The following is a 20749-nucleotide window of genomic DNA, read 5'->3' on the forward strand; positions in this document are numbered from 1 at the left end:
GCGCAATGCAAAAGGATACAATCAGCATCCATACTAGGGTCAAATGACTATGCAGTATTTATTGGCTCCGGCTCCAATCGGCATTGATGTAAACACAGCACCCTTGTTCACCCCTTTTCTGATTTTCAGAACTCTGTGAGTGCACTCTGTTACTGCATGCAATGACATTAGTCCCTGCAGTTGCGTGTGTCCTCTCAGGCAAACTTGGCAGGCATTGTAAAAGGACTCTGGGGGTATTTTTCTGCATTCAATAAACTTGTTATATACAGGGTAGTTTTGGTGTAAAAAGGATATCAGATAAGCACTCTTTGCAGCTGTGGTAAGCAGAAAAGCATCTCATAATGCACAGCACATTGAAACTTTAGGCTTATGAGCTACAACAGCAGAAGAAGTTGTGTTCCACTCCTGTCAGCTAAGAGCAGAAATCTGACGCTGCAGTGGGCATAGGCCACCAAAACTGGACAGATGAAGACTGGAATAATGTAGCCCGGTCTGATGGATCTGGATTTCTGCTGAGGCACACAGATTGTGGAATCGGAATTTGTTGTCGACAGCATGAATTCATGGTCCCAGTCTGCCTTGTGTCAACAGTCCAGGCTGCTGGTAGTGGTGCTATGGTGTGGGGATGTTTTTTGGCACTCTTTGTGCCCCTTAATACCAGTCAATCATGGTTTGGATGCCACAATGCCACAGCCAGAGTGTCCCTGTGTGGCCTTAGTTTACCGATCTTTTATTGCTACGACCAACATGATAATGCACCATGTCAGAAAGAAAAAGTAGTCTTAAACTGGTTTCATGAACATGACAATCAGTACACACTAATATTCTACTATTATTCAGAAGAAAGATTAGATACTTAGATAGATACTTTATTTATTCAGTACACACTAATATTCTACTATTATTCAGAAGAAAGATTAGATACTTAGATAGATACTTTATTTATTCCCTAGGTGAAATTCATGTGTCCATTAGCTCATTGTTGATAATAATATAAAACGTTAATAATAAATAAACAATAATAATTAGATGAGTCCACTTCCTTTGGCTGAGTTGTTGTATAGCCTGATGGCAGTGGGCATAAAGGATATCCTAAACCCCCCTGTTCAGCAGCGCAGTGAGATGAGATGTTTGCTGCACCTGTAGCTGCTTCTCTGTCCTGCTAGAATGTTGTAGAGAGGATGGTTGGTATTGTCCAAGATAGCCTCCTTTTTACATTGCATGCATCTCTCCACAACAGTCCTGAGCAGTAGCGATTGCTCTAAGCATCCACCGGAGCAGTTTTCAAGTTTTTCATTCCGTTGTTCGGAGTTGATCTGGAGACGTTACTGATCCTCAGCGACTTTGTTTTTGTTAAAAACGACTAGCGTTGTGTTTGGCGACTCTCTTCTGTCACTCTGCGAATTTACATATAAATCAACGGACACATTTTATGATGTAGGCCGAAAATGAGCTTCCCCTCCTATAAGACCAGCAGCCGCCACTGGTCCTGAGTGAGTCCAGACTCCTGTGTCCAGTTTCTTTGTGTTCATGTTGGACCTGCTGCTGCCCCAGCATAAAAAAGTACACTGGCCACCACTGACTGATAAAACATGTAGCATTTCACTGCAGAAGTCAAAGGACCTGAGCTAAAAAGAGCCAGCTCTGCCCCTTCTGGTAGATGGCATCCTTGTCAGGTAATCCACAATCCAGGATGTGAAGCAGGGATCCACCCCCATCCCTTCCAGCTTGTCTTTAAGGATGCGGGGTTGGATGGTGTTAAATGCACTTGAAAAATCAAGAACATAATCCTCATGTAACTACCTGGCTCATCCAAGTAAGAATGGCCCGGTGGAGCATGTAAAGGATGGCATCATCCACTCCAATATGTTCTTTGTAGGCAAACTGTAGGGGGTCAAGTGCATGTTAAAACTGTGGCCTCAGAAAGTGGAGAAGCAGGCGCTCCAGGGTCTTCATGAGGTGTGATGTGAGGGCCACTGGTCTGTAGTCATTTATCTCAGCCGGTCGTCCTACTTTAGGTATTGGGACAAGATATGATGTTTTCCACAGGGCCGGGACCCTCCCTGTTTTCAGGCTTAAGTTGAAGATCCTCTGGAGAGGCTCAGCCAGCTGGGCTGCGCAGTCCTTTAACAGCCTCAGACACACACCATCCAGGACGTAGCCTCTTGGGCTTTGCCCTCACCTCCTCCGCTGTAAAGGACAGGAGACTTGACCCCAGTGTGGAGGGAGTTGCAGCTGCAATGTCAGGTTGTGAAGGAGATGCTGTAGGAGAAACTGCAGCTGAAGCAGTGGGAGAGAAAACAGGTGAGGCTGTGTCAAACCTGTTGAAGAATAAGTTGAACTCATTGGCCTTATCCACATCACCTGATGTTGCCTGGCTGTTGTTCTCTTTATAGCCAGTGATGGTCCTCATCCCCTTCCACACCTCTGGTGGTGTTGTGCTGCTGTTTACTCTCTCCTTTTGTAGTCCTTCGCCTGCTTTAATCTCTTCAGCTCATGTTGCACACACCTGAGCTTCTCCCTGTCTCCATCCCTGAATGCCTCCTTTTTCTGGTTGAGGCGGGTCTTGATGTTACTGGTGATCCAGGGTTTGTTGTTTGGCAAGTAGTGTACAGTCCTTACTGGTATTACAGTGTCTATACAGAAGTTAATGTAGTCTGTGGTACATTCAACTATTCTGTCAAGGTCAGTGTCCTTGCTGTTATCATTTTCATGTGACTCCAACAGTACATTCCAATCTGGCCTCTGGGGTCTAGTTCCTGAATGAGCAGGTGGTTGCAGCCTGCCTCAATACACAGGGCTTGTAGGAAGGCTGAAGAAAAACCAGATTACGATCTGATCTGCCAAGTGGTGGTAGAGCTGAAGCAGTGTAGGCCTCCTTTACATTTGCATACAACAGATCAAGTGTCTTATTTTCCCTTGTCGGACAGTCAACATACTGAGTGAAGCCAGTCAGGTGAGAGGTGAGAGTGACATGGTTAAAATCCCCCGATATTGCAATGATTGCATCAGGGTGTTGGGTCTGTACTCTCGCAACAGTTCGTGAATGTCGTCACACAAGACTGCAGGCTCTGCTCGTGGTTGAATATAAACAACAATGGCGATGATGTGAGAGAACTCTCTTGGTACATAGTATGGTCTAAGAACAACTGCCAACAGTTCAATATCCCAACAGCAGATTTTCTTCTTCACTGTGATGTGACCGGGGTTGCACCATCTATTGTTCACAAGCAGAACCAGTCCTCCACCTTTATTCTTCCCACTTTGGCGTCTGTGTCCGCTCATACTGCAGTGAAGCCTGGTAAATCCACTCAACGGTCAGGAGTGTTGTTGTCGTTTAACCAGGTCCCTGTGAAACACATGAGACTACATGCGCCATATGCTCAATGGTTCTTCACAAGTGCCTCCAGTTCATCACACTTGTTAGCCAGAGAGTTGACATTTCAATGGTAGAAAAGGCTTACAGTATATCTCCATCTCCTAGCCTTTAGCATAGCCCCGGCTCTGCATCCACGGTACGGCTTCTTCCACTCAGCTGGTATGGGATGTTTAACTCCATATCTGGTACACTTTAAAGCCAGGATTACTTCCTTCGTGTACATTATTTTCTCCATCGTCAGACGAAACGACGTAGAATAAAAACATTTTAAAAATCGACAAAAAAATAATCAAATATATTGCAAAAAAACTAAGAGCTATGCAAACTTGCTGCCACTTGTTGGCAGCACATCATGTGTCATTTGAATATGACAATATTCTGAATTTGTTACAGGCCAACATCATATTCCATTTGGATATCCCAAATTTGGCCCTTTTCTGAATATTGCATTTTCTGATTAAGACGAGGGATATGCCAATATTGTTTGGGTTTTAGGAGCATTCTTTGGATATGTGAAAAGTGCATGAAGCACTTGGGGGTCTTTACAGCAGTTTGCAACACGCAGCCTCTTGCCTGTTTATGGTCAGCTCTGTACGTTGTACACAAACCAACAAGACAGTTTGCAAGGCTGGGGTAGAGATCAAGCATCATCCCCGGGGCTAAAAATTTAAGCCAACACATAGGTGACAAGGTTCATTGAATGGCTGCTTGAATTTGACTCAAAGTGAGTAAATCCTTTATAAAATATTATGAAATATTTACAGAAGACATATGTTTACAACGTGCTACGAAAAAGTGTTTTGGTCTCATAGCTAATTTTCCCCTTCGCTGGGTGAATTTTTATATAACTCACCCATTCAAATTTTATTTATGCATAATTAAAGGTGTGGCTGCTTTGAGGGACAGGTGGGTTAGCGTGTGCTTGCCACAAACTGGCATGCATAGAAGTCTTGGTTTCACACACATTTTTGGATTAGCCGGGAGTTAGGTGGAGTCGGGTGCTGCCAAGAGGGTGACAGTGGAGCAGCTTGCTCTGAGCTTCTACACCTCTCCTCTCGGTCTGCCACTAATGACTATTTTTGTAAAAATGAATCTATTGACTATTTTAACAAATTTTGTCGATTAATCTGAATGATTATTTTTCCTCCAGAAAATTTAAATGACACTCTAGCATGATCAATAAGCCCAGATTTTGGGTTAGACATTTTCTCAAACTCTTATTCAGTGTAAATTCTCAGGCAGCAGCGGACGGCTTCATGACTTTATTAAAGTATGTATCAGCTAAAGGGACAATAGATATTAAAAAGCTCTACTAATGAACAGACAGCATTTACACATGAACTAATCTTTCACATGTTTGTGATTGATCTCACTGTGCGCCATAAAAAATAATAATCACAAAATAACATTGGTTAAACAAGACTTATAGTGAAGAGATTTGAACTATGATGTGCTAATCTTCCCAAAGTCAGACATTAACCAGCTGATTTATCTTATCCATACACTTATTGATCCAGCTCAGACTATTAGTGGTTCTTTTTTTAAAATAAATTCTGAGCAGGATTTGAATGCATTTGGCTGGTTTTTCTCAGCCAGTTGCTCAATTTACAACAGTCTGCCATGTTTTAAGATTTGTGTTAAATTAAGATAATCATTTAGACTTGCATACAGACAGCTTTCATTGTAGCCTTTCCTAACAGTTAGCTATTGGCTTAACCAGTGCAATGTTGTGTAAAAGACACCGGGAGTCAACGGAGTGGATGAAAATATCTCTGTTCTGTTTGGTGCTTGTTGAACAGGTGGTTGGATAAAGTTCTTATTGGCCTTTTATTTTTTATTGCACTTACAGTGATGTAAAGTTCAGTGATAGTTGTCGTCAACTCCGGTCTTCAGTCATCTTTACTTCACCTGGTTCTGTGGCTGGCAGAGACTCTGTCATGCTATTTGCGCCGTGTCTGTATGTGTGTGCATGCGCTGTGTACCTGCAGCTCCGCCTCTGCTGGAGAGCAGGGCAGAGGGCAAAGAAGCACTGCGACCATAGCGATTTACAAAATAAATATATGGCGGTTAATAGTGACTGATCACAAATAAATCAATTTGTGGTAAACAATTCGTCAACATGAAATATTGACGTCGATGCAGCCCTACTCTCCTCAGAAACCTATTCATGACGTCGCAGGCTACGTCCAACTTTATTTACAGGCTATAGTACAGCATGCTCAAAAGAATAGTCCACATTTCTGAATGGAAGGCCAAATGTACCTCTTTTTAAACATTTTTGAAAGTCTTGGATATCAGTAGGTTTTTAAATATGCACAAATATCTCAATGTTAACCTTAGTTAATCAGAGTATGCATGGCTGCATGTAAACGGGAATATTCATGGAATATTTATTTTCATTAGCCATGTAAACATGTTTGTAGGAATATTTTCTTTTGGCATAAGGGCAAAAACTGGAATATTTTGTGCATGTAAATGCCGTGAATGAGTTCAGTGTACTTCACTGACCTCTCCAGTCGCCAGGTCTGAATCCAACAACCTTTGGGATGTGGTAGAATGGGAGATTCATAGCATGAATATGCAGGTGACAATTCTGCAGAAATTTTGTGATGCGTCATGTCAATGTGGACCAGTGGAAAGGAAGGTTTCTAGCATTGTGAACACCATGCCGTGAAGAATTTAGGCTGTTTGAGAGCAAAGGGAAGCCATAATCAGTATTAATATGATGTTCCTAATGAGGTGTTTGGTGTGTGCAGTTTGGTGCCTACATCCTTGTCCAATGACTCAGAGTGCTTACTGTTGTCTTGCTGTCTGTTTCAGGCGGAGTATGATGCCATGCTCCAGGAGTTTGCTGGGGAGGGAATCCCCCTGTTGGCCTCTTCTGTCCCTGCAGATAACTTCGCCCCTTTCCTCAACGACCTGCTGCCTCTCATCATGAGCAAAGCTGTGAGTCTGGATGCACTGACAGGAACAGGAGTTTAGCCTATTTAATCCAACACGTTTTATGCCTCTGTGCCAGTGACACTCTCTTTGTGTGTGTGTGTGTGTTTGTGTTTGTGTGTGTGTGTGTGTGTGTGTGTGTGTGTGTGTGTGTGTGTGTGTAAATGAGGGTAAATGAGGTTAGCTTATAATGACAGGAAATGAATCATTTGATCATTGATGCAAAGCTGCAGCACACACACTGATCGTGTGGGCAAATGCAAGGCAGTCCAGCAAGGTAGCCATCACACACACGCAATGCAGGCAGTGTATCCAGGGTGTAATGTAACTCTTGACAGTACAGCTGCTGACTGGTCACAAAGTCTTTGCAACTATGTGCTTATTTTCAAGAGACTGAGCTCTGACTTCATGATTGGCTAAATACAAAATATGGCATTTGGTTGCTTGAAAATTTGATTGCCTTAACAGAAACAGACAACCAACTGATCATAGTTCTCAGTGTCTACTTTTCCAAAAAAGTGGATGGCTGGAGTGACAAAAAAGTTACTTAATTTCTATATCCATGAGGTGCTTCATATAAACAAGTTTATTCTTATTTACACAATTTTTGGCTACAGCCAAAAATGAAATAATGCCTTTGGTGTATCCTGTTTTGCTCAGTGTCAGGCTCACGTTTGTCCTCTGTTTCCACTTAAAAGAAGTCCTCTTGTACAGTGGCAGAGCGCTCCTTCTCTGTGGGTATTATTGGAGAAATCCTGCAGGCCCTTGTGAGTGTATCTGGGGGCAGAGGAGTGGCAGGCCGACTGTCCAATCGTTTGCTTCCTGTGCTGGTGGCTGGAGTGAAAGACGGTGATCCTGAGGTACGCAACAATAGCGTGTTTGGACTAGGATGTTTGGCCCAGGCAGCTGGACCCATCGTTGCATCGTATCCTTCTTACCAGTGTGTCTTTCTTGTCTTAAGTAAGTGTTGTGTATTCATGGATAATTTTAAAAAATATTCACATAAAAGTGTTCCTTACAAAAGTTTGTTCCAGAGACTATCCCATGATGCTGTCTGTGTTTTCCAACCTGCTGGCCAAAGAGTCAGACCCTAGAGTAGTTGACAACCTCTGCGCTGCCCTTTGCAGGATGATCATGAGTAACGTGGATGCTGTCCCTCTGGAGCAGGTACAGTGCATTCAGAAAGTGTTCAGATCCCTTCAATTTTTTTTTTCACATTTTGTTATGTTGCAGCATTATTCTAAATTCTAAATGGACCATTTTTTCCCTCATCAATCTAAACTCTATCCCATAATGACAAGGTGAAAACAGAATTGTTTTGTGTTATTTGACGCATAATTATAGCGCCACCATATGGCTGAATGGGATCACATCTTGGTGAAGCATTAACACTAACACAACTGAGATTTTGATGAATACTTGACATGTGGACCAAATTTGGTGAAATTCTGTCCACCAGGTTTTGAGGTAAGCATTTTTCGTATTTATGGCACCCCCCAGGCTCAAAATGCTTTGGTAGGCCTGTTCCACATCACGCCACAGAGGTATCTACTAAGTTTTATGATGATTGGACAAATGGTTAATGAGTTATGACCAATATTGGCTAAGCCCCGCCTGTTGTGAAGATATATTTGTTGATGGTGGCCATGTTTTCTGCCCATCTTGCTCATTTATATGAAAAATGTATATTCATTTCCCAAGGCGGTGTACCAAATTTGGTGTTTCTAATCTAACAATTCATAAATTTCTATTTATCTTAGTGTTTTTAAAATTATGCATATTAGCAAAAAAATTTATCCTGTTGGACTTTTAGATTTTAATTGGCTTTTTTGTAGAGCACATTGAGCTGGACATGTGTGTCAAATTTCAAGTCAATAAGACAAATGGTGTGAGGGGCGTGGCCTTTCCAAAATTTAATATTAAATCCTTGATTACAGCGCAACCATTTGGCTGATTGCAGTCATACTTCTTTGGATAGTAGCGCACATCATTTCCAGTTATTTGGCCAAGTTTCTTGTTTCTCGCTCATTCCAGCTCTCAGCAATTTGAGCCGTGGCAGAAGACAAATAATAATAAACCTGAGCAAAAACAATAGGGTTCTACCTCTTTGGGGTTAGAACCCTAATAAACCTGAGCAAAACAAAATTATTATTATTAATTATAGCCGCAAGCGTCAATTTGCGGGTTCTGACCGTTTTGCACTCAAATGAGACAAGCAGACAATTTTAGCTTATTAATGCTTAGGTTGACCTATTCGATATAAAAACCTGAAGATATCTACCCAGGTTTATGATGATTGGACAATGTAAATGAGTTATGGCCAATATTAGCTAAGCCCCGCCCTTCGCAATGACATTTCAGTCAATGGCGGCTGTGTTTTTCGACTGATCTTGCTCATTTGTAAAAGAAATGTGCCACTCAGTCACCCAAGACTGTATATATATATCCAAATTTGGTATTGATAAAGTAAAAATTCAAAAAGTTCTATTCATTTGACTGTTTTTAATGTTTTGTTGGCTCAAAATCCATATTGGTAGTCGGTATTATCACACAGGCTTCTTGTAGAGAATATTGACCTGTAGCGGAGAGGTAAATTTGAAGACGATGGGATTCTCGGTGTGGCGGGCAGCCTTTCAAATTTTTTACAATTTTGACTCTCAATTCTATAATTGAGAGTCAAAATTGTAAAAAATTTGCCACCATATGGCCTATAATATTTTTTGTGAAACATTTACACACCATTTGGAGTTATGATACCAATTTTTGTGTCTGGCTCATTCCAGCTCTCTGCAAATTGGGCGATAGCTTAAAATGGCACATATTGATGAATAGACCCCGCCCACTTTCATCAATCAATATGGCACTTCAGATTTTCATTAATACTCGCCTCCAGAACATGTTTACCAATTTTGGTGAAAATCTGTTCAACCAGATTTTGAGGTACATATTTTTGGTATTTATGGCATCCCCTAGAGTGCAGGCCCAAAATACTTTGATCGTCCTTCTCCGTGTCCCAGCCTGAAGATATGGACCAAGTTTCATGATAATTGGACATATGGTTAACCAGTTATGGCCATTATTAACTAAGCCCTGCCCTTTGCAAAGATATTTTGGTTGATTGTGGCCATGTTTTTTTTTTAACAATCTTGCTTGTCTGTAATAGAAATTTGCATATTCATCTCCTAAAGCGGTTTACCAAATTTGGTGTTTCTCATCTCAAAATTCATTAAATTCTATTCATTTTACTGTTTTTCAAATTATGCAAATTAGTTAAAAATCTATGTTATTGTCCAAGAAGCATTTTTTTTTTTTGCTTTTTTTTTTTTAAGAGCACATTGAGCTGTGTGTGTCAAATTTCAAGTCAATCAGACAAATGGTGTGAGGGGCGTGGCCTTTTGAAAATTACTTTTTTGAGCCTTGATTACAGCACCACCATGTGGCGGATTGCGTTCATACTTCTTGGGCCAGTAGCGCACATCATTTCCAGTTATTTGGCCAAGTTTTGTGTGTTGCTCATCCCAGCTCATGGCAATTCCGGGTTCTAACAGTTTTGCACTCCCCTAAGAGAAGCAGCCAAATTTCAGCTACTTAATGCTTCTGCAGACCTACTTGCCATAACAACCTGAAGATATCCACCAAGTTTTATGATGATTGGACAAATGGGGGTTGGAACACTAATAAACCTGAGCAAAAATAATAGGGGTTAGAACCCTAATAAAAGTTGAAATATCACCTTATTATTTCAAAGTTGATCCACAAAATGGGAGGCACCTGAGCTGAATTTCAAGTGCCACAGCAAGGTGTCTGAATACTTTTGTCAATGTGATATTTCAGTTTTTCCTATTTATTAAATTCCCCCAAATTCCTAAAATTCTGTTTTCACTATGTCATTATGGGGTATAGAGTGTAGATGGATGAGGGGAATTTAAAAAAAAAAATACTTATTTTAACATAATGCTGCAACATAAAATGTGAAAAATTTGAACAGGTCTGAGCACTTCGGGGATACACTTTATATTGCAGTTTACACTTTCTGTCAAGATGTTTTTATTCCCACAACTAATCTTTGGTGCGATCAACACATTTTGACAAGTAGAAAATTCCCCAGAAACTCAGCTAACAACAGAATTCTGTGCATTTTATTGTTCAGTCAGTTCACATGCTGTGCTCTGTGACAGGTTGTCCCTGCTCTGGTGGCTCATCTTCCCCTTAAAGAGGACTTGGAAGAGAATAAGACGGTGTTCAGCTGCCTGGCCATGCTCTACACACACAGTCCTGCCTTGGTATCAACTTTCCTAGTGTAAAGAGAATATGTGATGAGATTCTGTCTCTGTTGGGAAGCTAGGCATAAAAAGTAATATTTTGAAAAACTCTATGTATGTGGGCTGGAAACATTTTTATGCGTTTGTGCCAATGACAGCCAGTCTTGTTTTCGGGTTGTCCCTGCGTATGTCTGTTCCATTCTTGTGGACAAGATATCTCAGTAACACCTTGATGGAACTTTATCAAATCTGGCACAAACATTAACGAGGATCCGAGAATGAACTGGGGGTCAAAGGTCAAGAGCGTGTGACCTCATAAAACACAGTTTTGGCCTTGTGAACGAGATATCTCAGTAACGCCTTGAAAGAATTCAGCACAAATGTACACTTGAGAAACATAAGCAGAAAAATTTGACAATATTGTTGCTAGACTGAATGTACTATTGTTTGAAATGATCCCCACACATGGTTTTTTAGGAACAACTATCAGGCCAGTCCTGTCAATTATTAATAAATGTTATATTTTATTCTGTATATTCCTGCAATCTGCCACATTATGCACACAGTATTTTAACTCTCTTGATCATAGTATCTTAAACAGTGAAGCAGGGCTTTGACTACAGGGGTTTTTGGACAAATATTCCCAGATTCACCCTCCCAACAATTGGTGTAGAAATCTGCTCTGAGACCTTGGTCGGTACTGATATTCAGCCCAGATCATCTGGTAATGTGAGGGGTTTGCACATCCAGTCTCAAACCATCTGGACTGCTCACAGACTCATTGGGCTGCCCTGGTTATATCAAACATGTTTTATATTTAGGAGTTAAGAACTTTCACAATAGCCCCCACATTAGTCCCTGTGCAGCTGACAGTGTTGCCAAGCAATTGTAAATGTTTTAGCCCTTGAGTCTCCCCAACCATCTTGTAGTGTGTATGCAAGTAGAGAGAAAAGAATCGGAGGTTTCTCCTAATGTGCATAATACAACCCAATATCAAAATTTGTTAGGATTTTAAAACTCCTGTAGTTGGAGCCCAGCTTTAGTCAAACTCAGCAATTTAGACATGGATAGAGGATGCATACATTTGATTCAGAAAAAAAAACATCACTTGCATGGATAACAGTGTTAAACTCCAGACATTGTGTGATGTGTGCATTTAATTAATGGACTTACACTAAACATATTTTTTTTCCTTTTTCAGGTTTTGAAGCTAATGAAGCCCATAATTACTGCTTCCAGTCATGTCCTGGGCAATGAGAATGTTGATAAAGGTGAATGTCATTACTAAAATCAACATGTCTTTGGAAAGAGGCAGCACTATTTAGTGTATAGTACAGCCTTTGCCCTTCATTTAGATTTATGTTCCCCCTCACTGAACATCCAGCCTCTGCATTTTTCTAATCGGTGTTGGTCCATTTCAGTACTCTGTCTTTAGGTGTTTTTCTGTCATCCCTAAACTCTTAATCTGTTTCTCCTCCTCAGAAACCAAGAAAACTGTGGCCATGATGATGAAAGATTTTTTCCAACACCACTCTGCAGACTTCCAGTCAGCTGTAATGTCACTTTCTGGAGAGCAGCAAGACAAACTCAGTGTGGCCATCTCTGCCTCATAGCCCACACACATCCTTCAACTCTTAAGTGAAAGCTAGGCAAAACAACTTTTATACTGTAGGTGAAAAATGGGACTGATGTTGGTAATGGATCCCTAAATTATCTGAAAATAGCACTTCAACTATCTACTATAGTTATTATTACATTCAGCAGTTCTGCTTCTGAGTATTAACTATTAATTTATTTGCTTATGTGCTTGCCGTTTTGAAGTTTTATTATTGTTAAAGCTCCAGTTAACCATCCTATATTTTTACTGTTCTACATAATTTTCCTGTAATTCCTGTAAATTTCTAAAGATTGCCTCTGCCCCCTGGTTTTGCTATCTGAGTGTGAGGCAATTAATTTGATTTCCTGATAAATGTAATATTTCATCATTCAGTGGACTTTAAACTTGGGATCCCTATGCATTCTATAGTTGTTCTGCCTCTCTTTTACTCATTCATTTGCCTGAAGGGATTTCTGTAATGGGCCAACACTACAGCTGTGTACTAAGTTCTGCAGTTGTGTTCTTAGTACAGCTCTGTAATAAGTGTTTGTTTGTAATATAATTCTATTCAGTGGTACCCTACAACACAAATTACACCATGCAATTTATGTTAAGCTATTTAATCTTGCCTTGACATGGAAACAAACTGATGACACCTTGAAGCCTCTAAATAAACGAAAACTTGCCCTTCTCAAAACGAGTTAAAAACTTTGCTCTGCCATGGACTACTTGAGCTATTTTGTTAACCTCTTTTTAAAGAGTAACCAAATGGGTAGCTTTGATTCACATAAAAATTGCACTCTGTTTAGATGATGGTCACTTTTTGTTGCTCCTCAGATGTCCTGTTGTCCCTGGGCCTCAGTAAAGTCAGGCTGCTTTTTTTCCATTTCCAAAGCCATCGTCATCTGCACTGGTGTCAATGCTTTCTCCCCTGACACAGACACAGAGAGGTCTTTTTAAATGCATGTTTATCGTGTGCTCCAGATGAGATGGACAAATACCACACACTTGTAGCAGCTATGGAGGCTACCCTATGAATGTGGAAACAAACACTGAAAAGATGCAGTCTGCCTTCTGTCTGTTTACTATCTGTTTCTACAGATTTTGATCAGGCAAAATCTCTGGCAAACAATTGTGAGTAAATGGCTAATACTGGGGCAAGTAAACCAGATTTGTCTTGTGTTGTCCAGATCTGGTTGACTTGACTTGCGACTTGTGCAACTGTTTAGGTCCAAGGTTTTCTTTGGACACTAATGTAATGTTTATGTTTCAGTACCTAAGTCTGTAGCACACTTTTATGATCCACATCAGTCTGACAGTTCAGTTTCTGAGAGGTTGCTATTGAGTGCAGCAGGGCTGGCTGACTTTTGGGATATGGTTGTGCAAAAACCTTTCATTTATTATATGTTAATATGAACCCTGAGCTAACCCTGACGCACACCATGAAACAAATAAGAATCTGAATCAAGAGATCCTTGTAACTAGGAGTTAACATCAACAAAGTAATATTTAAAGCATAACATATTGTAAAACAATGCAAGATTTTTTATATGAATTTATTTAAACTAGTTCCAGACCTGTGCATCTCTGTTTCCATGGAAGGATATTCATTCCAGTGCGACAGAAGGAGCGGTCAGTGTGGGCCTCAGTGCTGTACAGGACCTCTTGGAGCTTTTTATCTCCAGGCTTCTGGGCTTTCACTCGTACCTACAAAAAGAAATCAAATGTGTTAATGTCTTTTACTTTACAGCCTCATTCTTTTGTAGAAACTGAAAATAGATTCAAGAGTTTGTTTCCTGTCATCCAAAGCCGTACCTCCAGGATAGTGATCTCTTTCTCCTTCAGCTTCCCTGCTTTATTCTTCACCTGCGTCTTTTTGGTGTCAACCCACACCACCCTCTCCTTCACCTCAGACCTGCCACATGAGCACACAGACTTGTTAATAAATCTATCTGAAACAGCTTTTTAAGACTCACCACACTGAGAGCACACTCACTCTTGTATACCCAGGTCAGCCAGTGTTGTGTCCAGGAAGGGGAAGGGTTGGTGTGTGAGGTCAGGCTGTACCTGGATGGGCAGTGTCACTGACATGGGGATCTCACACTCCAGTTCAACACACACTTTCTTGCTATGTGGCCCAGGGGACTCCCTGCCTGCTGGGCTGTCAAATCCTCTGGTGGCATGTTCCAGATGTGCCTCTCCCTCCTCCAACGACCTGTTTGTCTCATCTGCTGCCAGCTTGACTTTCTGATAAGTTATCTCAAAAGTATGTGATGTAACTCTCTCTCAGTGCTTGTATGATCTATTCCTTGTCTCTGTGACTCGGTTTCTGCACCTTTTCTCTCTAGCTGTTCTTTGTTGAGAGTTGTCGGTGATAGTGGCTGGTCTGCTCTCCTCCTCGGTGCTAATGATTCAAAGCTGTCTCTTCCAATGATAATAGCCTCTGGAAAGTGTGAGTGAATGTCTCTAATACATACAGACTTATGCTCCACCCTCCTGGCTGGTTTAAGCAGTCGTGTGAATGTGTGTTATGTGTCACTCAGATGTTAGGTTTATTAGACTGTCAGGAGGATGATGGACATATGGTGGTGTTATTACAGTGAGGAGCAATGAGGTGTTTGTGTGGATTATCAGTGTGACCAGGCCACAGTGAAGTCAGAGTTTAGTTGAGTGTGTTTCTACTGTAAACTGAGGTAATATGAGATATGAAGTACTTCTGGTCTGTTAAACAATTTGAAACTGAACTGATCTATGACTTAGAACGGATTATATATATGATGTTATATTTTAAGTACATAAATTCGGTTGCATAACACAAACTGTCAAGAGGTCACTTCAGGTTCAGTGTGGACAACAGATTTATGACTAAGATGATCACTCTACCATATCTACACCTCAGCTCAGCATTGTTTTCCTGTTCCCTCTCTCTCTAATTCCTCTGACAGTGTAGGTGACAGGAAGTTGATATGAGCTTCTCACAGTATAGCACCACATTTTCAGCTTATGAATAATGGGCTTTTGCTGTAACTTACACAAACATGGGACACATGCAGGACCATGCTGTGTATCATTTGTGTTTCCCACTGAACTAACACTGGACTTGCCATGTCACATTCCCTGTGCAGCCACAACAAATCCACACAGATAACAGCATGGTGAAGGGGGGTGATGTAAAGGTTTAATAAGGTCAAGAGGCTGATTATCTGGGCCCATATTCACAAAGCATCTTAAGGCTAAAAGTAGCTCCTAACTTGCCGATTTAGGAGAAACTCCTACAAATAATGGGCGTGTCGGTCCTAACTTTAGAAGTCCTATTGTTTGTTTTTTTACTAAGAGCTATTCACAAAGCCACTTGACGCTAAAAGTAGCTCCAAAGTCTGGGAGAAGTTAGAAGTAGTCCAGAGGACTCCTAACTCACTGAGAACAAATCACAAAGAATCGTAAAAGGGCCGCTGTCATTCCACATCGCAGTGTTTTGGAAGCCTTACGCGATGCTGAATTACTTAGAAGGTACGACTCAATTACGAATGATCATTGTGGCGTTTGTGAAGGATGCAATAACAACTCCAACTGAAACAACCCGATCAGTGCGGAAATTAAGTGTTTGGCAACGCTGCGTTACTTGGCAACAGAGAAAAGCCGACCTATTTATCAAACAATAAATGTGCTGTGACATCATATGACAATTCATATGATTAATTTTAGATGTTCAACAACTACAGAGAAATAAAGTAGCTCTGTGGCAATGCCAGTCTACCCGGTGTGATCGGTGCCAGAAATGGAACACGTGTAAAAAAAATTATTGCATCATCGCAAGATGAGATATTTGGACAGGAAAACAAAATCACACCATCGACACACAGGTTGTATTCGATGTCGCCTGTACAGTTGTAGACATTGATGTACAGTGTCCTCGATCTACACACGATTCATGGATCTTAATGGAGAGTGGCATGAGGCAGCTGTTTGAAAGGATCATATTCCAGCTGGATGTCACCTGGTGGGGGACAGGTGAAATCTTTATACACCTCAACCGACAGCTACTTTACAACAGGTACAGCTACAACAGACTTGGGGTAATAGGCTGCAAGTTAGGTTTAGTTAGGTCCTCTAGGACAGGTTAGTTTTTTTTATTTTTCCATTGAAGAGAATTGACCAAAGATTTTATAGTAAAATTAAATTATCCCGGGTCGACACGATCCTTATCATACAGATGCATTTTGGAGAATATATATAATATATTTTTAACAGTTCATCATGCAAGCACCTGTATGTCAAAAAGGTAGCTCTTACTGATGAACGCACAGAAAGTTATGATGGAGAATTTCCTCAGCTCTGCTGAGCTTTATAGTGTCATTCAACTCATTGTAATGGTTTTCACACCCAGAACTGTTTTGGTTCGCTTTCGCTGCTCTCGTGTCGATTTGAGGAAATAAGCTCTAAACCCCACTGTATTTTACCTTTCTACTATTCGGTAGACAGACAAAGTAAGCAACTAGACAGTGAACATAGTGGTGTATTTTGCAGTTAGACAGACATATATTTCTACCAGAAACCACAGCTAAAAGAACTTAACATTTGCCATGTGAGATGCTAAAGAATACTGTTCATTTGTGACTACATGAACAAGCAACTCTTTGCTTGCTCCTCATTGTTCCCGACAAAATCTGCAAGGTGATGGCGATGTCTCCACAGCTTATTTCCTGCCCCTGAGGTTAAAAATTTTACAGAAAATGAAGTGAACTGAGAGTTAATAGTGACTCTGCTGCCCGTCAGAAGTTACTGGACACATTCTATTAGTTTGAGAAATATGACTGACATTTTGCTGGAGTATGTCACAGGAAGCTGTGGATCTAAACGTTGCTGCTCGATCCCGGACTAGAACATGTCGCTTTTAATCCAAACTATTACAAAGTGTTATGAATCTTTCAAATATAATTTAATAACTCATACAAATTGGACAGTGTTTTATTGTGAATGCCATAGAGCCAATAATTAAACTTTGTTTAATGCTTACATAATGTCAAAATGTGATTATTATTAATTAAATAATAATAATGAAATTAATTTACATAGCAATGTAAGAAACACACCTACCCTCTACATTTACTTTTGACTAGAATGTATCAAATAATTATTTTGTTTGAAGTACTGTTCTGTTCCTTTGCTGTATTTTCATTATCTGCTTAAGTTTGCAAAAAGCTAACGTTTGCTTGACTCCTGTTTCATTTATATATTTTATATTTTTGGTACAAATAAGTCAAAGGCACTGCTGTAGAAATATAGCAAATTTATTACAAAATACACACTTAATTCTCTCTCGCACACACCTATAACCATAACACACACCCACTAAGAAATTAACGAAAAAGATTTGAGTTCATGGCATTGACTATGACATTTTACTACAGGAAGGGAGATGTTACAGGGCGTCCTGCAATATAGCTGAGCGGACAGCTCCACCCTGTGGGCGCGTCCTGCAGGTGCTTGTTTTGGCACCCACCTCCCTCTGACTCGTATGTACTGCACTAAAGCCACATTCCTGAAATACAATCGTTATTCACATACCTGCCACATCCACTGACATAGGAGGATAATAACGTGACAAGAGTTATTGCCAGATGTTGCTCAGGTGCTGTTGGAGTAATATTAGATGCAGGACCAGCAGATGCCAGGAGAAAGGGGGGAGTTCGAATGTCAGCTGAGCTGGTGGTGACGACAGATGATGGGTCAGAGGACAGTTCCAGTTGCTCAGTGGTAGGGTCCAGGCTGAGATCCAAACCAGCATCTCCAAAGCCCTCATCTTCCAGCTCTTCCTCTGTGTCTTTGCCTTCCTGTCTGGCAGTATAGGTAATCTATACCTATAAGCTCCCCTGGGACAGACAAGAGAATAATAGAGAGAGGAAAATTAGCTTTGACAAAATTCATAAAAAAAGATCATTCTATTTTATGGATATAACGAATAGCTTCATAATGATGGAAAGCTAAAACTCACCAGTATAAACAGCAGGTGGCTAAAAAGAGGGGAACAGCTTCCTTCCAAGCACCTTGATGCTGGGTGTTAACACAGTGAACTCCTGAGTAGCTGACCAGGGAGGGAGTCTTGACTGCCAGGGATACAGCTTCACGGTCCTGGTTACATCTGTTGAGTCCGTCTAGGAGTTATGGAGCTGGAAATTCAAGGTGTTGGCACTAGTTCCTTAAGACAAATGTGAGCAATAACCTAATGTTAATTTGTTGTGTTTGGAAGGACATTAATTGTGTCACTATTTCCAGGATACCGGTATTGATAAAAATGAAATAAAATATTAAACTATAAATATTTAATCTTGCTGATGAATAATGATTCATACTGACCTGGAAGGAATGAACATACACGTGAAAGGAAAATATGGCACACCTGTAGTTTGGCAGGACAATGCCCACCTTGGTGGCGGTGTCAGTCTGTGTAAAGAGGAGCATACCTGGTTCGTCCTGGATGCATTTAACATGCTTCTGCTGGACTTGCCATATGTGCTGCATCCTCTCCTGCTCCAAAAGAGGGACACCAAGAAAATCTCTGCCCTTTACCCTGATCAAGTCTTTAAGAAGTTAATCAATCATGATGATAACCTTCCGCTCTCCTCTTGTCTGCCTTCTAAGGTGCAGGGCCAGTTCCTCCTTGATGATCTGTTGGTCCAGTAGATTCTCAGAAATGCCAGGGATACCTTCCCGTCTCATCTGCTCCCTCTTGGCTTGCAAGGTAACATCTCCTCTGTCACACTCATAAATACAGCTTGACAGTTTGGCCATATTTATTTATTGACCTTTTGCAGTCACATGACTACCAATCATTACAGTGGACAGCGGATGTACATTTTAGTTTATAATTATGTTTTAGGTATGTTTTGGAGCCATAAAAGTAACAGAAAGTAACATAATAGAATTACCCTACTTAACACAAATGTCAGTGACTGTGAAATGAGGTGAGTCACCTAGAGGGTGCTCACAAACAGAGGTATGTAGAAAAACTTGCGAAGACCGGACTGAAACAGGATCCGTACTTGATGCCACCTGGGATGTTTACAGATGTAGTTAAAGCTCAGGGCCTAACAAATTACACACCACACGATTAATATCATTACGTGATACACAGGCAGTGATTTTAAAGCATACAAAAGACTTGTTGCCTATGTTTACTAATTGGCGCTATACAAATAAAAATTTACTTGACTTGACTTGACTAACCAGAGCTAATTGCAAACTCCAAGTGCCATCCCTGAAAATTTTCAACAAAAATTCAGACAAGCTCTTTTAAATCCCACAATTTCCAACATTGATTGACAGTTTTTTTCATAAATGTAGAGATTTTTTTTGTCCTGCATCACCCAGTTTTGGTCTCATTCTAACATCTTTTATGGTTTTTGAGGAAGTGATGGGAGTACCCTCGAACTCTCCCATTGACTGCAATACAAATTTGGGGGCAGGTGTTACTGGGCAGAAATGGGCATAGCTGATTCTGATTGGCAAATTAAACTAATTAATTATTAGCCTTTTAACTCAGTTATGAGACTAACTGTAAGATAAATTAACAAGGTGTATTTGCATGTATTTGCGTTATTTGCGTGTATTTGTGTGTGCGTATTGATGTGTGGTTCTTTCCGTGTGTACATGTCTTTCTATAATTGTGAGGACAATTTTGGTTAATAACCATTATTCTTGCCGGTCCTGACAACCTCAAAGGGCTGTTTGAAGGTTAAGCTTTTACGCAGCTTTTACGCAGTTAAAAGTACCAGGGTCCTGTACTTTTAACAGGACCCTGGTAATTGAGAATAATAGTACACTTGAGTACAGCCTGAGTTTGTAAGTATGACATGCAGGAACATTGAATTTGATCGCAGGGGAAAATTAATGAATGTGTGATTAAAATGGCGGCACTGTGCCAATCAAAATAGCTCTGCCAGCAAAACTAAAAGTCCGACACATTTCTGTGTGAGCTAAAGCCAAGTGAATACATGAACAGTTATAGGTTTGAGAGATGTATTTGTCTTAATAGACTGTGAAATATGGCTAAATTAAGGTGGGCATAGCAACATTGTTTATAGCAGGGGTCTCCAGCCTTTTGAGAGCTACTTTTACAAAATGAAAATGGCCGAGAGCTACTCATGTTTTCGAACATTTATTCTTGTAGCTTATTTCAACCTAAACAAACTGAATAAGCTTGTTTTGCCAGAACATTTACAAAATGTTGGTGTCCACAACTCACATTTTGCATTAAAACATCACAAAAATATTTAGTTCACCTGAATGTGCATTTTGTATGTCTGTATGCAATTCTTTCTAGTGTATCTCACAACATTAAATTAAAACATGAATGCTGTCAAAACAAACCAAGGCAATTACAAATACACAGATATTACATATTCACTTGTCATTTTGTTATATCTGTCCACATGTGACTGTATCACTTCACAAGAGTATTGACATGTCCAGTTGTATGTGTTATGTGTATTCAGTCCTTTTCAGTTAATGAGATGACTGGCACTGCATGGAGTCAACAAGAGAGGTGTATGGTGGAGTGTAGCCACTTAG

General features: G+C 40.5%; 2 protein-coding genes across 3 annotated transcripts in view; one reads left to right on the top strand and one right to left on the bottom strand.

Moving 5' to 3' along the window:
- ipo4 (importin 4) overlaps positions 1-12875 on the top strand; it is a 34610-nt gene extending 21735 nt beyond the window's left edge. The window contains exons 25-30 of one of the 2 annotated variants that reach the window (XM_023409437.2): positions 6200-6325; positions 7018-7244; positions 7354-7486; positions 10498-10602; positions 11783-11852; positions 12064-12875. In XM_023409437.2, coding sequence (XP_023265205.1) covers positions 6200-6325; positions 7018-7244; positions 7354-7486; positions 10498-10602; positions 11783-11852; positions 12064-12194 — 792 coding nt within the window. In that variant the 3' untranslated portion in view covers positions 12195-12875. Of the gene's footprint in view, positions 1-6199; positions 6326-7017; positions 7245-7353; positions 7487-10497; positions 10620-11782; positions 11853-12063 lie in introns of those variants that run through there. The other variant, XM_023409439.2, reaches the window with a different exon arrangement.
- A 136-nt stretch (positions 12876-13011) lies between these two features.
- LOC111657313 (uncharacterized) lies at positions 13012-14362 on the bottom strand. The gene is made up of 4 exons (XM_023409430.2): positions 14175-14362; positions 13994-14093; positions 13756-13885; positions 13012-13109 (listed from the first exon to the last, which is right to left on the bottom strand). The coding sequence occupies exons 1-4, from the start codon at positions 14267-14269 to the stop codon at positions 13012-13014; spliced, it is 423 nt and encodes a 140-aa protein (XP_023265198.2). The 5' UTR covers positions 14270-14362.
- Between the last annotated feature and the right edge of the window lie 6387 nt (positions 14363-20749).

The sequence above is a fragment of the Seriola lalandi genome, unplaced genomic scaffold (genome assembly GCF_002814215.2).
Source record: "Seriola lalandi dorsalis isolate HSWRI2012SDOR001 ecotype SW California unplaced genomic scaffold, Sedor1 jcf7180002054392, whole genome shotgun sequence".
Taxonomy (NCBI): Eukaryota; Metazoa; Chordata; class Actinopteri; order Carangiformes; family Carangidae; genus Seriola; species Seriola lalandi.

Excerpts from the sequence above, each read along its gene's own strand:
- LOC111657313 (XM_023409430.2), bottom strand. The coding sequence starts at position 14,269 with ATGTCAGTGACACTGCCCATCCAGGTACAGCCTGACCTCACACACCAA. Across the intron at positions 14,094-14,174 it reads GCTGACCTGGGTATACAAGA|GTCTGAGGTGAAGGAGAGGG; the intron begins GTGAGTGTGCTC and ends CTCATGTGGCAG. Across the intron at positions 13,886-13,993 it reads AAGAGATCACTATCCTGGAG|GTACGAGTGAAAGCCCAGAA; the intron begins GTACGGCTTTGG and ends TTCTTTTTGTAG.